The 16,235-nt window shown below is 43.0% G+C and overlaps 1 protein-coding gene across 1 annotated transcript; it reads right to left on the bottom strand.

Moving 5' to 3' along the window:
- Positions 1 to 10,462: 10,462 nt before the first annotated feature.
- Positions 10,463 to 14,525, bottom strand: LOC127927154 (uncharacterized). The gene is made up of 2 exons (XM_052513020.1): positions 10,632 to 14,525; positions 10,463 to 10,488 (listed from the first exon to the last, which is right to left on the bottom strand). Exon 1 carries the CDS (start codon positions 14,403 to 14,405, stop codon positions 11,580 to 11,582), a length of 2,826 nt encoding a protein of 941 aa, XP_052368980.1. The 5' UTR covers positions 14,406 to 14,525; the 3' UTR covers positions 10,463 to 10,488; positions 10,632 to 11,579.
- Between the last annotated feature and the right edge of the window lie 1,710 nt (positions 14,526 to 16,235).

Genomic DNA, 16,235 nt, shown 5'->3' on the forward strand with positions numbered 1-16,235 from the left:
TGACTAGGCAACTGGGCCGACAGATAAAACAAACAAGCAGAATGGAGTACCGTGATTAATGGACAGTCCAGCATGCGTCAGCTATGTAGCCAAGAGATCAGTGTCCAGGGGGCAGCGGTGGATGGGCAGGGAAGCTGGGCTGGCGAGTGTTATCCAGGTTTATTTTTTTTTTTTTAAACTAACAATGACTAAATAGCTTGTAGCTAGTTAGCTGGTTAGCGTCTGGAGGTTCTTGAGTGTGTCATAAAAATAAAATTAAAATTAAAAGTGATAGCGATTCCGTATCACAGTGGGTGAGGCAGGTTTCCGGAAGGTATAAACAAAATAAAAATCAAAGAGAGATAGAGAGTAAATGGGTTCAGAGTGTTTGGGATGAAGTGAGTCAGATGGTTAGCAGGCCTGTGCTAACAAGCTAACAGTTCGTAGGCCCGGGCTAGACAAGCTAGCCATTAGCAGGCCGAATTAGCAAGCAGGGAGATGGCGAGGGCTAGAGAGCTAACCTTTGGGGGACGTCGCGATGGGGTGAGTCTGTTTATTCCTCTTCTTGCGGTGATATCGACAGGAGTTACTGTGTTCTATGCTACTGTATTTAGTCTATATCACTCTGACATTGCTCATTCTAATATTTATATATTCATTAATTTCATTATTTTACTTTTACGTTGTGTGTATTGTTGTGAATTGTTAGATATTGCTGAACTGTGGGAGCTCAAACACAATAATTTAGCTACACCCACATGAACATCTGCTGAACATGTGTATGTGACAAATAACATTTGATTGGAATTGATGGACAAAGTTTGCATGTTTAAAACCTTTAACTACCCATCCCGGATCCGGGAGCGTAATCATTAACTGACAATAATAAGCATAACGCAACGTACAAAAATATTACTAGAAAATATTCATATTCATGAAATCACAAGTGAAATAAATTGAAACACAGCTTAGCCTTTTGTTAATCACCCTGTCATCTCAGATTTTGAAAATATGCTTTACAGCCAAAGCAAGACAAGCTTTTGTGTAAGTTTATCGATAGCCTAGCATAGCATTATGCCTAGCTAGCAGCAGGCAACCTGGTCACAAATCAGAAAAGCAAACAAATTAAATCGTTTACCTTTGAGCTTCGGATGTTTTCACTCACAAGACTCCCAGTTAGATAGCAAATGTTCCTTGTTTCCAAAAATATAATTTTTGTAGCGGAAATAACTCCATTAGTTCTTCACGTTTGGCTGAGAATTCGACCGGAAATTGCGGTCACGACAACGCCGAAAAATATTCCAAATTAGCTCCATAATATAAACAGAAACATGGCAAACGTTGTTTATAATCAATCCTCAATGTGTTTTTCAAATATCTATTCGATAATATATCAACCGGGACAGATGGCTTCTTAGTAGGAAAGAGAAACAATGGCTGCATTTGTCCCTTACGCACAAAACACTCCTGCTGACCACTGATGCAATGTTGACGTTATTTTTTTCAAAATATAAGCTTGAAACTATGTATTGTGGCACTGAACACATTAGGGAAGCCATAGAAAAAGGAATCTGGTTGATATCTCATTCACTGCTCAATATGGACGCATAGGAACGCAGAGGTTTCTAAATAAGAGTCACTTCCTGATTGGATTTTTCTCAGGCGTTCGCCTGCAATATCAGTTCTGTTATACTCACAGACAATATTTTTTACAGTTTTGGAAACTTTAGTGTTTTCTATCCTAAGCTGTCAATTATATTCATATTCTAGCATCTTGTCCTGACAAAATATCCCGTTTACTTTGGGAACGTTTTTTCCCAAAAATGAAAATAGTGCCCCCTAGATTCAATTAACTAGCCACGGCCACCATCTGCTGTTTTAAAAAAAAAAACACACCCACATATTCAATAACGTTTTGAATGATCCAATTTGAAATGTTTTATAGCAGTTATATAATAAAGGACATTCAGATGTTTAGTTAATATCTAATAGATAGACATTACACTTTGTCCTTCAAGTAACACTGTGTGTCTTATCAACGTTTCTTGTTTTTTCACTGACGATAAGTAAAGCTCAAACCAAGTTCATTCACCCATTGGGTTATACAGCTGCACAGACAAAGACATGGTTCCACCAGTGGTAGTGTAAATCTATATATATATATATATATATATATATATATATATATATATATATATATATATATATATATATATATATATATATCCCCAATTTGGGTGACGTCCTCCTTCTCTCTAAACATTAGATCTTTATAGCTATGCAGGAAATTAAGTGATGCGGGCCATATACTGTTCCTCCTCCTTAATGTGATCTGACCTGACCTTGACTCCCTTCCTCACTAAACCACATCTCTCCACCCTTATCAGTGCCTGTAATTGCTCTTCCTTTACTCAATACATTCCGCCTACATATAACCATTGACTTGTGGTATAGAATCTTGTCTATGGTACTCAATATTCCAATAGGATACCTGATAATTAACAATATTTCAAGTTTATAACTCATCACTGGGTATGTTAAATGTTTTATACGGTTTTTATTCATGTTTTATCTACTTTGTCAATGTCATTGGATCTGTGGTAAGGGATTTAAAAACATGTTTTTTTTACTGTATGTTGAGAGTTTGTAAGAAAGGATTTATGTTTGGTTTGCCATCTGTGCTTAGCGTAGGTGCGCGGTCACACATTGTATGTTGTACCACCCTATTTTGCAGCATAGAAAAAAAACATCAGTGGCTCCTATTTTTATGAGCTCCTGTGACGTTTTTTGGTAAAAGATTAGTGAGCAATAGTACTCACGTCTGGTATAGTGTACTTCGTGTTTATATGCCATATAGAGTGGTCCAATAATACAATTATTGTATTTCTGCAACAGGAGATCAATTGTATTAAGTGGTAGTGTAACATGGTGAAAAGTGACAGGTTCTCGGCTGTACATCCAGCTCTTGATTATGACTAGGAAACTCAGGTATGATCTCTGGACTCCGATCTTTTTCATATTCGGGGCTTCGATGTCATGCACCACTGAGAAGGACAGGGCCTTTTTAAGCTGTCAATGTTGGCATTGTGCATTTACATTTGTCACTTGGTGGACCCTGTTATCCACAGCAACTTAGTAGTAGAGTGCAGTGCTTCTACCAAAGGGTCTATGGTGTCAAAGGGTATTGGAAGTATGGTATCGCCCATACAGTGCATTCGGAAAACATTCAGACACCTTGACTTTTTCCACATTTTGTTACGTTACAGCCTTATTCTAAAATGGGTTAAATTATATATTTGTCTCATCAATCTACACACAATACCTCATAATGACAAAGCGAGAAATCAATTTTTCAGCAAGGTCGTCCCACCTGGAATCCCCAAAATACCCGACCAACAGAATTACATACAATGCATACTACCGCTGGTTCTCCCACATTAAAGGTCCAATGCAGATGTTTTCATGTCAATATCAAATCATTTTTGGGTAACCATTACAGTGCCTTCAGAAAGTATTCTTACCCCTTGACTTATTCCACATGTTGCTGTCTTACAGCCTGAATTCAACATGTATTAAATAGATGTTTTTCTCACCCATTTACACACAATTCTCCATAATTTACATAAGTATTCACACCCCTGAGTCAATACTTTGTAGATGCACCGTTGGCAGGAATTACAGCTGTGAGTCTGTCTGGGTAAGTGTCTAAGAGCTTTGCAAACCTGGACTCTACAATATTTGAACATCCTTTTAAAAATTCTTCAAGCTCTGTCAAGTTGGTGGATGATCACTGCTGCATTACATCCATTTTCATGTCTTTCCATAGATTTTCATGTCGATTTAAGTCAAAACTGTAACTAGGCTGCTCAAGAACTTTCAATGTCATCTTGGTAAGCTTCAGTGTATATGTGACCTTATGTTTAGGTTATTTTCTGGCTAAATGGTGAATTTGTCTCCCATTGTATGTTAGAAAGCAGACTGAACCAGGTATTCCTCTTGGATTTTGCCTGTGCTGAGCTCTATTCTGTATCTTTTTTGTATCTTTCATCCCTCCGATGTCAACAACTACAGACCAGTATCCCTTCTTTCTTTTCTCTCAAACTCTTGAACGTGCCGTCCTTGGCCAGCTCTCCCGCTATCTCTCTCAGAATGACCTTCTTGATCCAAATCAGTCAGGTTTCAAGATTAGTCATTCAACTGAGACTGCTCTTCTCTGTATCACGGAGGCGCTCCGCACTGCTAAAGCTAACTCTCTCTCCTCTGCTCTCATCCTTCTAGACCTATCGGCTGCCTTCGATACTGTGAACCATCAGATCCTCCTCTCCACCCTCTCCGAGTTGGGCATCGCCGGCGCGGCCCACGCTTGGATTGCGTCCTACCTGACAGGTCGCTCCTACCAGGTGGCGTGGCGAGAATCTGTCTCCTCACCACGCGCTCTCACCACTGGTGTCCCCCAGGGCTCTATTCTAGGCCCTCTCCTATTCTCGCTATACACCAAGTCACTTGGCTCTGTCATAACCTCACATGGTCTCTCCTATCATTGCTATGCAGACGACACACAATTAATCTTCTCCTTTCCCCCTTCTGATGACCAGGTGGCGAATCGCATCTCTGCATGTCTGGCAGACATATCAGTGTGGATGATGGATCACCACCTCAAGCTGAACCTCGGCAAGACGGAGCTGCTCTTCCTCCCGGGGAAGGACTGCCCGTTCCATGATCTCGCCATCACGGTTGACAACTCCATTGTGTCCTCCTCCCAGAGCGCTAAGAACCTTGGCGTGATCCTGGACAACACCCTGTCGTTCTCAACTAACATCAAGGCGGTGGCCCGTTCCTGTAGGTTCATGCTCTACAACATCCGCAGAGTACGACCCTGCCTCACACAGGAAGCGGCGCAGGTCCTAATCCAGGCACTTGTCATCTCCCGTCTGGATTACTGCAACTCGCTGTTGGCTGGGCTCCCTGCCTGTGCCATTAAACCCCTACAACTCATCCAGAACGCCGCAGCCCGTCTGGTGTTCAACCTTCCCAAGTTCTCTCACGTCACCCCGCTCCTCCGTTCTCTCCACTGGCTTCCAGTTGAAGCTCGCATCCGCTACAAGACCATGGTGCTTGCCTACGGAGCTGTGAGGGGAACGGCACCTCAGTACCTCCAGGCTCTGATCAGGCCCTACACCCAAACAAGGGCACTGCGTTCATCCACCTCTGGCCTGCTCGCCTCCCTACCACTGAGGAAGTACAGATCCCGCTCAGCCCAGTCAAAACTGTTCGCTGCTCTGGCCCCCCAATGGTGGAACAAACTCCCTCACGACGCCAGGACAGCGGAGTCAATCACCACCTTCCGGAGACACCTGAAACCCCACCTCTTTAAGGAATACCTAGGATAGGATAAAGTAATCCTTCTCACCCCCCCTTAAAAGATTTAGATGCACTATTGTAAAGTGGCCGTTCCACTGGATGTCATAAGGTGAATGCACCAATTTGTAAGTCGCTCTGGATAAGAGCGTCTGCTAAATGACTTAAATGTAATGTAATGTAATGTAAATGTTTTTATCCTTAACTCACTAGTCATTGCCAATGACAAGCATACCCATAACATGTAGGCTGTCATTGTAAATAAGAATTTGTTTACTAACTGACTTGCCTAGTTAAATAACGGTAAAATAAAACATTTAAAAGCCACCACCATGCTTAAAAATATGAAGAGTGGTGCTCAGTGATGTGTTGTATTTGCCCCAAACATACGACTTTGTATCCAGGACATAAAGGTAATTTTTTTGTTTGTTGCAGTTTTACTTTAGTGCCTTCTTGCAAACAGGATGCACATTTTTGAATATTTTTATTCAGTACAACAGGGATCATCAACTAATGGCCGGGGTTCCGGAACAGGCATGATCGGCAAGTAGCGTAGTTGTTAAGAGCATTGGAACATTAATCGAAAGTTCACTGGTTTGAATATCCAAGTTGACTAGGTGAAAAATGTGTAGATGTGCACTTGAGCAATGCACTTAACTTCTTATGGCTGGGGGCAGTATTGAGTAGCTTGGATGAATAAGGTGCCCAGAGTAAACTGCCTGCTACTCAGGCCTAGTTGCTAATATATGCATATTAGTCATTTCTAAAACTGTTTGAATGATGTCTGTGAGTATAACAGAACTCATATGTCAGGCAAAAACCTGAGAAAAAATCCAACCAGGAAGTGGGAAATCTGAGGTTTGTAGTTTTTCAAGTCAATGCCTAATGAATATACAGTGTCTATGGGGTCATATTGCACTTCCTAAGGCTTCCACTACACATCAACAGTCTTTAGAACCTTGTTTGAGGATTCTACTGTGAAGGAGGGGGGGAATGAGAGCTGATTGAGTCAGGGGACTACCAGAGTGGCATGAGCTGATCACGCGCGCTCACGTGAGAGCGACCTGCGTTCCATTGCAATTCTAAAGACAAAGGAATTCTTCGGTTGGAACATTATTGAAGATGTATGTTAAAAACATCCTAAAGATTGATTCTATACATTGTTTGACATGTTTCTACGAACTTTAATATAACTTTTAAAACTTTTCGTCTGAACGTTCGCCTGGACTTAACCGCGCCTCGTGAGTTTTCATTTGTTTACTAAACGCACTAACAAAAGGAGGTATTTAGGTGGCTGTTAGCCAGCCCGCCAGCTTAGTGGAGTCTGCCACTAGCACAGTCAGTGTCGTCAGCTCAGCTATCCCCATTGAGACCATGTCTGTGCCTCAACCTGGGTTGGGCAAAACTAAACATGGCGGTGTTCGCCTTAGCAATCTCACTAGGATAAAGACCTCCTCCATTCCTGTCATTATTGAAAGAGATCGTGATACCTCACATCTCAAAATAGTGCTATGTAATGTTAGATCCCTTACTTGAAAGGCAATTATAGTCAATGAACTAATCACTGATCATAATCTTGATGTGATTGGCCTGACTGAAACATGGCTTCAGCCTGATGAATTTACTGTGTTAAATGAGGCCTCACCTCCTGGTTACACTAGTGACCATATCCCCCATGTATCCCACAAAGGCAGAGGTGTTGCTAACATTTACGATAACAAATTTCAATTGACAAAAAAAATATATGTTTTCGTCTTTTGAGCTTCTAGTCATGAAATCTCTGCAGCCTACTCAATCACTTTTTATAGCTACTGTTTACAGGCCTCCTTGGCCATATACAGCATTCCTCATTGAGTTCCCCGAATTCCTATCGTACCTTGTAGTCATAGCAGATAATATTCTAATTTTTGGTGACTTTAACATTCACATGGAAAAGTCCACAGACCCACTCCAAAAGGCTTTCGGAGCCATCATCGACTCAGTGGGTTTTGTCCAACATGTTTCTGGACCTACTCACTGACACAGTCATATTCTGGACCTAGTTTTCTCCCATGGAATAAATGTTGTGGATCTTAATTTTTTTCCTCCGAATTTTGGACTATCGGACCGCCATTTTATTACGTTTGCAATTGCAACAAATAATCTGCTCAGACCCCAACCAAGGAGCATCAAATAAAATGCAAATTAATTACTTAAAAATTATACAATGTGATTTTCTGGATTTTTGTTTTAGATTTTAGATTCCGTCTCTCACAGTTGAAGTGTACCTATGATATAAATTACAGACCTCTACATGCTTTGTAAGTAGGAAAATCTGCAAAATCGGCAGTGTATCAAATACTTGTTCTCCCCACAGTATATATAAATATATATATTTAAATGCATATATAAACAAAAAAAAAACAGAACTTGGGGGGCTGTGGGCCTCCAGTTGGGGTACCCTGCTGTAAAGGCTTTGTTCTTTTCACTCTGTCATTTAGGTTAGTATTGTGGACTAACTACAATGCTGTTGATTCATCCTCAGTTGTCTCCTATCACAGACATTAAACTCTGGAACTGTTTTAAAGTCACCTTTGGCCTTATGGTGAAGTCCCTGAGCGGTTTCATTCTTCTCCGGCAACTGAGTTAGGAGGGACGCCTGTGTCTTTGTAGTGACTGGTTGTATTGATACACCATCCAAAGTGTAATAAATAACTTTACCATGCTATTCAATGTCTGTTTGTTTTTTACCAATAGGTGCCCTTCTTTGTGAGCCATTGGAAAGCCTTTTTTGAAATTCACTGCTCGACTGAGGGACCATAGAGATAATTGTATGTGTGGGGTTATCTAGTTGTCATTCAATAATTATGTTAAACCCTTATGTTACCTGTTAAGCAAATGTATAACAAAGTGGTTGAATGCTCAAGACTTCTTTTTTTTTAACATAAAAAAAAATCCACTTTGACATTATGGGTTATTGTGTGTAGGCCAGTGACAATTGAAAAAAAAATCTGAAATGAATCAAATCAAATTGTATTGGTCACATACTCATGGTTAGCAGATGTTATTGCGAGTGTAGCGAAATGCTTGTGCTTCTAGTTCTGACAATGCAGCAATATCTAACAAGTAATCTAACAATTCCACAACAACTACCTGATACACACAATCTAAGTAAAGGAACAGAATAAGACTACATACATATATGGATGAGCAATGACCGAGCGGCATAGGCAAGATGCAATAGATGGTATAAAATACAGTATATATATATATGAGATGAGTAATGCAAGATATGTAAACATTATTAAAGTGACTAGTGATCCATTTATTAAAGTGGCCAATGATTTCAAGTCTTTATCTAGGCAGCAGCCTTACTGTGTTAGTGATGGCTGTTTAACAGTCTGTTGGCCTTGACATAGAAGCTATTTTCAGTCTCTTTAACAGCAAACTGGGATAGGGAGAGATTGAATATGTCCGTAGACACACCAGCCAGCTGGTCTGCACATGCTCTGAGGACGCGGCTAGGGATGCTATCTGGGCTGGCAGCCTTGCGAGGGTTAACACACGTTTAAATGTCTTACTCATGTCGGCCATGGAGAAGGAGAGCCCACAGTCCTTGGTAGCGGGCCGTGTCGGTGGCACTTTATTATCCTCAAAGCGGACCCAGAAGGTGTTTCGTTTGTCTGGAAGTATTTTAAATTCAGGACCTTGTACACCACACAATGTGGAAAAAGTGAATGGCTGTGAATACTTTCTGAAGGAACTGTAAGTATCTTACTGTGATTGTTTTCAATTAAAATGGATTAAAAGAAACAAAAATAGCTTCTTAGCTAAGAGCAATTTCTCAAGCAAGAATTTGGTAATACTGAGTGGTCTGAGTGGGGAGGGAAATCTGAAAACTAGCTGTTATTGGCAAAGAAGTTTGGAACTATCTTTCTTAATGGTCTATCAACCAATTTACCCACATGGTGATGACAGGTGATGTCACTAAGCAGGCCAAAACTCCATCCTAAAAAAAACAGCCTGAAATTTCAGGTTGTCTTTTCAAACAGCTCTTACACTAAAAAGGCATTATCATAATTTTCTCAATATTATTCCAACCCCGTACTGTGGAAAAATATTGTATATTAAACACAGAAAAATCTCAATTTTGACTGAACTGGTTCTTTAACAAGACTTATACAAAGCGTGCATCACAATAATATCTCCTCTCCTGAAATGTGTTTTTTTCGAAGCTGTGCGGTGCTCCAACCAGCAATGTAGGAAAAATACATCAGAATGTTGTAAATTGATGTAAAATTCACATGCATCTCTACAATAACATATTCAAACTAAAAACAACTTTTTCACTGCTGGTCTGAGTTGTATCAATCAACCAATCAATCAATGTTATTTTATAAAACCATTTTTACATCAGCAGTTGTCACAGTGCTTTACAGTTATCCGGCCGAGACCCCAAAGAGCAAGAAAAGCAGACGTGAAAACAGAGAGGCCAGGAAAAACTCCCTAAAAGGAAGGAACTGAGGATGAAACCTAGAGAGGAACCAGGCTCAGAGAGGTGGCCCATTCTCTTCTGGTTGTACCGGCTAGAGATTAAGAGTAGCCATTAAGGCTAGTTTGTTTCTCAGTTCATATTGTGTACTTATATAAGACAGATGGGTAATCAGACAGGATAGAGGACACACAAATACGTTTATATATGACAAGCAAGATCAGACAATAGTATGTGTGAACACTGTTCATCATTTCTTATAAGAGGCCAACTCACAGTTTCTTATTGACAGGATTCAGTTGTTGATGCAGTGCCAGGGAGAATCCAAACAGGCTTCCTGGATCACCATTTTTCCTCAGAACATGCTTTGTGTCTGTGTCCAGATTGAAAGCTGAGATGTGAAATGGTAGGCAGGACAAAAGAAACCACAGGTCCACTAGGAGGCCCAACCATTGAATTGACATGTTGGTGTTGTTGGGACAACTCTCTGTTCTAGCTAACCCAATAGCTTCTTCTGTGGTGTCCTCGTGTTGTGAAGCAGAATGGGAAGGCAACACTACAGAAATGGGATGTGACTCGGCACTGGCTGCAGTATACATGTAACAGTACTCTTCTGGCGTTGTGTACATCAGTCATCGACACGGAACTCCAATATGTAGCACCAATCATGTAGCTTTATTCTGATAAGAACGACACAAGATTGCACGTCATGCAATGCCCGTCTCACCATCCAACTCTGCACTCACGCACGCTGGTTTGGTGCTTGTTCACTGGGCAGTTACCAAAATAATACAATTACAATATAATATCTTTAACAATGTACCTGATAAGAACGACACAAGATTGCACGTCATGCAATGCCCGTCTCACCATCCAACTCTGCACTCACGCACTGTACAAAATATATGAACCCCCCCCACCAGACACAGTAAGTTGCTAGCTAATACTGGCGTGAATTCTCTACAACAAAATGCACAACAAATATTCTCCAAAAACCCATGCATCTTATGTGTGATGTTTGAATAACATTTACAAACTATTTGATATAAATTGTACATTTAAATAATCACTTGAGAGCATAAAATCACTCTTGACGTACGGTGCTTTGCAACCAACAACTTACCGCTGGTTTGGTGCTTGTTCACTGGGACGATTCTAACTGGAACATCCCCCCTCGTAAGCAAGCTAGGCAAACCAGCCAATAAGATGCCATGTTGAGTAGGTGAAGGCAAGACAAACTCAAACCAAAAACCCATTGGCTTAACAATAAAGTGGCAAGGGGAATCACCAATATAACCCTGTTACACTCCCCCCTACTGAATTCCACTTGCCAAGAAAAATAACAAAATACAAAACGGCACTGTGCAAACATACCAGATACAGAGACACTCAACATATGTACAGAATAATCCAGAGAAGAAAAAATGTACTACCTAATAGAGAACTAAAAGGTAACGCTGTGTATATCAAGGATGCAGACCCTGCTTTAAATCAGTCACTAAATATTCCAGTCCTTAGACTATTCTCCTTGAGAATTAGAGTGAAAAGCGGTTGATCAAACCCCTTAGCCCTCATAGGTAAACATGCCCTGTCACATGTTAAGTACACTCGGTGACTTTCAAACATCCAAGTAATAAAATAAACCACCATAAGAGACTTTATCATATGTCACATTACCATCCTGCAACCTCTAATTATGGTCACAATGATGTAAAAGCAAAACAAATAAAAGATGTCAATACCATTGACCCTCTATTCACATATTTTACCTTCAAGAGCTAACTTTCTGCTGATTCATAATCTCAATCAATCTTGACACTGGTTTAAATAGCCTTCCTGCCCTTGACCTAATATGACCCCGACTACCTTCAACTGCATAAGGGGTAACAGTGTTGTGCACTGTTGCAATAGTGTGTCCGTCAACACAGTCAGTACTTAACTGATCAGGTAAGGAATGGTCCGCGTTTGGTAGGTCAGTACGGATATCGTAAGCAGACTGGTCAATTAACTCACTCACTACACTGTTACAGTCTCGGTCAGATTCTTGAAGACTCTCTGATCGAGGCAGACCTTCCAGCTGCAGTATATCATCCACGGAAACCAAAGGTGGAATATCCTGAGCATCCAAGGATCGCACATCACCCTCCAGGCTTGTGTCACCTGTTCCTTCAGAAGACAACTCTGACACCCACACTCTGGTTCTGTACTCAGCACCATCATCCACTGCAGTGTCCATGGCAGCTGAGACCACTAGGCTGTCATTCATGTCCTCAGACTCTGTTAATCCAGACATGTCTGTTCCCTCCTCAACAGCAGCATGGGGAAGAGGAAGAAAGTTGACTGGCATTATCAGATTGCGATGTACCGTCTTCTCCCGTCCAGTGGAGCTGTTCCGAATCTTAAAAGTGTGACTGTCAGCATTCAATCCAGTGACAAGGTAGACAGTATCCTCCCAACGGTCAGCGAGCTTCCGCTTTCCCCGCTCCCCCTTGTTAGCCAGCAATACTCGATCCCCAATCTCCACTGGTGCTCCTCTGACTCTTCTGTCATAAAGGTCAGCATGCCTCTTCAACTGCTTCGCTGCAGATGCCTGTGCTGCATTCATGGCTTCTTTCAGATCTCTCCTCAAAAACTGAACAAACTGGTCATAGTCGACAACTTCTGGGTTCTCTATGACCGAGCCAAAGACTATGTCAACAGGCAGTCTTGGCGTCCTCCCAAACATTAGCAGGAAAGGGGCAAAGCCTGTGGTCTCGTGGATTGTACAATTGTATGCAAACGTAAGGGACTTCAGCGCCTGAGGCCATCTGTGCTTAGCTCTCATTGGCAGGGCCCGGATCATGTTTCCCAAAGTCCTATTCATCCTTTCGCAGGACCCGTTCCCCATCGGATGGTACGGCGTGGTGTGAGACTTCTGAACGCCTGCAACACTCAACAGTTCGGCTATTAAAGCGCTCTCAAAGTTGGCTCCCTGGTCTGAGTGTATACGGCGTGGCATCCCGTAGACACAGAAATAGTTGTTCCACAACTGATGAGCTACTGACTTAGCAGACTGGTTCGGACACAAGAAGGCATGAGCTAATTTGGTAAAGTGGTCAGTAACAACGAGCACATCCAAGGATTTGTTTGAAGAATCTTCTGCAGACCAGAAGTCTATGCACACTAGTTCAAGAGGCTCAGTTGTTATTATGCTCTCAAGAGGAGCTCTTGCTTCCGGATCAGGAGTCTTGCTCACCACGCATCTCCTGCAGCACTTCACATAGGCTTTTACCTCCCTCTCCAGGCCATGCCAGAAGAACCTCTGTCTTGTCAGATAGACTGTTCTCTGTTGGCCCTGGTGGCCAGCTTCATCATGGACACCCTTCAACACCATTGCTTTCATGGAGGCTGGAACCACATACAGATACATTTTCCTCTTTGTAACCACATTCTTTGAAACACGATACAGTACACCCATCTTCATGGTCAACTTGTCCCAACTTCTGAGAAGACCCAAAACCTCAACACTCTCATGGGCACGCTCTCTCCGGGATGGTCTTCTCCCCCTCTCAACAAAGAAGATGACTTTGCTGATCACGTTGTCATCACGCTGCTTACTCATCAGTAGGTCGTGTGGCAGAACATCGACATTGGTCTGCTCTGATGGCATAACAGCCTGTGGGAGCTGTGGCAACAGCAGTGCATGTGAGCCCACTTCACCCACCCAGCACCTATGTGAATGAAGAACAGCTGCAACTTCATGTCTTGATAAAGCACCAGATGGGGGGTCAACAGTAGCCTGACAGCTAATGACCACTTCGTTGGAGTCAGAGGCTTTGTCAAAGGGGTGGCTGCACCAGCGAAACACATCTTGCACTCTGTCTGTGCGCACAGCGTCGGCTTCAGCTAGTAAGGTCTCGTACGGGACCCTTGTCAGGCGATGGAGTGCACTGGGTCGTACGAAGGGCTCTCTGCTCAAAGCATCTGCAACAACATTCATTTTTCCAGGGATGTATTTAATGTCAAACTCGTACGGTGCCAGCTTGGCGACCCATCTCTGTTCACAAGCATCAAGTTTTGCTTTGGTCAGAATGTATGTCAAGGGATTATTATCCGTCCATACCGTGAACTGCTGTCCCCGTAGCCAGTGGTGGAACTTGTCACAGATAGACCATTTCATGGCAAAGAACTCGAGCCTGTGCGCAGGATACCTTGACTGTGCATAACTGAGGGACTTGCTCGCGAAGGCTATAGGTCTCGCTGTAGCTCCCGGTTCTTGCACCTGAGATAGCACAGCACCTAAGCCATTGCTGGATGCATCCACCGAGAGTAGAAAGGGTTTTTCAAAGTTGGGGTGGGCCAACAAAACCTGGTCCAGCAAGGCTTGCTTTAGCTGGAATAAGGCCTGTCTGCATTCTGTTGTCCAGTCGGCAGCCGTCAACTTCCTGACAGGTGAGCTTCGCTTCTTTTTCCAGCGTGGAGCCTTGTGTCCAGTAGTCAATCCAAAGAGAGGCTTTGCAATGGTCGAGCAACCCTCAATGAACTGTTGATAATACACCACCATCCCAAGGAATGACCTCAATTTCTTCTGAGATGGAATGTCAGTGCCATCTTTCATCAGATCAGCTTCTGTTACTCCTGTAATGGCCCTCACCTTCTCAGGGTCTGTAGCTACACCATCCGCACTAATGATATGCCCCAGAAACTTCACAGACCTCTGCAGAAAGTTACACTTTTTGGCGCCAACTTCAGGTTGTGAGCCTTGAGACGCTCAAAAACCATTTCCAGGCGCTGTATAGCCAGATCTTCAGTGGGCGCATAGACCAAGACATCGTCAAGGTAACACAGCAGGCTAAGAAAGTTCTGATCCCCAAAGATGTTTAGCATCATCCTCATGAAGGTTGCCGGACTATTACATAACCCCTGTGGCAATCGATTGTATTCGTACAATCCAAATGGGGACGTAAAAGCTGTGAATCTCCGGTCATCCTCATGCCCTTCCACATTGTAGTAGCCAGAGGTAAGGTCCATTGTCGAGAAAAAGGCATTTCCACCTAACGCAGCCAGCGCGTCAGCCTGGTGAGGGAGTGGGTGGGCGTCTTTGATGGTGCGAGCATTGAGCAAACGAAAATCAGTACAGAGTCTCAGGTCTCCAGACTTCTTCCATACAAGGACAAGGGGAGAGGCGAACTCACTACTAGACTTCCTTATGATATCACGTTCTTCCATCTCATTCAATGCTTGTTTGAGCTTCTCATAATTATTTGGTGAAAGGCGTCGGTAGGGCATCCGAAAGGGTTTCTCATCACTCAGTTGAATGCGGTGAAGACATCCGGAAGCTTTTCCACAATCCAACTTGTGCCTGGAAAAAATAGACTGGTACTCAGCTATGAGCTGGGTGAGTTTCTTCTTACCAGCAGGAGACGCTTGACAGGAGGAGACATCAATATCAGTCAAACCTAAGTCACGTAAGACCTCAGGCTCGCTTGAACTGTCAGGTCCGTCAGTATCGTGAAGTTGGCTGGAACCGTCAGTCAGTGTCAAGTCATCTTGGCAGTCAGTGAGTATATCAGCCGTTCTCTGCACTTGCTGCTGTAAAGCTGCTGATGAACCATCATTCACACCCGAACAGTCAAAGTCCTCTAGAGCCATGCAAGGAAAGACATCGGCTAGAGTGGCGTTTCGTCTCAATGTCACTGTCTTCTGAGAAGGGTTTATCACTCTAACAGGGAGCCACCCATCCCCCCGCAATAGAGCTACTGTCCTCCCTACCAGTATTGACCTTGGTGTTGACCTTGAACTGCTGGGCTCAATGACAACAGCACTGCCAGCTGATAGATTCTGAGTGTTTCGTAGTCTGCCCCAGACTAAGTGCTCCTGCATAGGCTCTAGAGTCACAGCCCCTTTTAGTCTCACAGTTCCAACTTTGTCAGGTACTTCACTGTCTCTCCATCTCTCCACATTAGCCATCATCTCGATTAGCTTGCTCTCCTCACCCCCGTCACACACAGGAGTGTAAACCCTCTTCCAGAGATCTCCATCCGTCTTCAGGTGGCGAATCAAGTGCTTTAGGAGATTGCTGCCCAAGATGAGGTCATCACTCTGGCCTTCAACCACCAGTGTAGGCACAGCGACTCTACATCCGTACACCTCCATCTCCAGCTCACATACTCCCAAAGGCCTCGTCTTCAACCCACCACAACCAACCAAGACTACCTCTGTAGGACTCAATGATGGACTTTTCAACACTCCTGCATGCAACAGTTCAGGTAAGACCCTAGAGCTCAAGGTACAAGCCATGGACCCACTGTCAAGCATAGCTCTCACTTCCACTTCTCCTCCTATTAACACCTTGGCATAGAATAAATCATCATATGGGGAAAGTCTCTGTGTGTTCTGCATTATGATACTCTTCTCAGTCTCCATTTCGTCACAAACACTTTTATAT

The sequence above is a fragment of the Oncorhynchus keta genome, chromosome 4 (assembly GCF_023373465.1).
Source record: "Oncorhynchus keta strain PuntledgeMale-10-30-2019 chromosome 4, Oket_V2, whole genome shotgun sequence".
Lineage (NCBI taxonomy): Eukaryota > Metazoa > Chordata > Actinopteri > Salmoniformes > Salmonidae > Oncorhynchus > Oncorhynchus keta.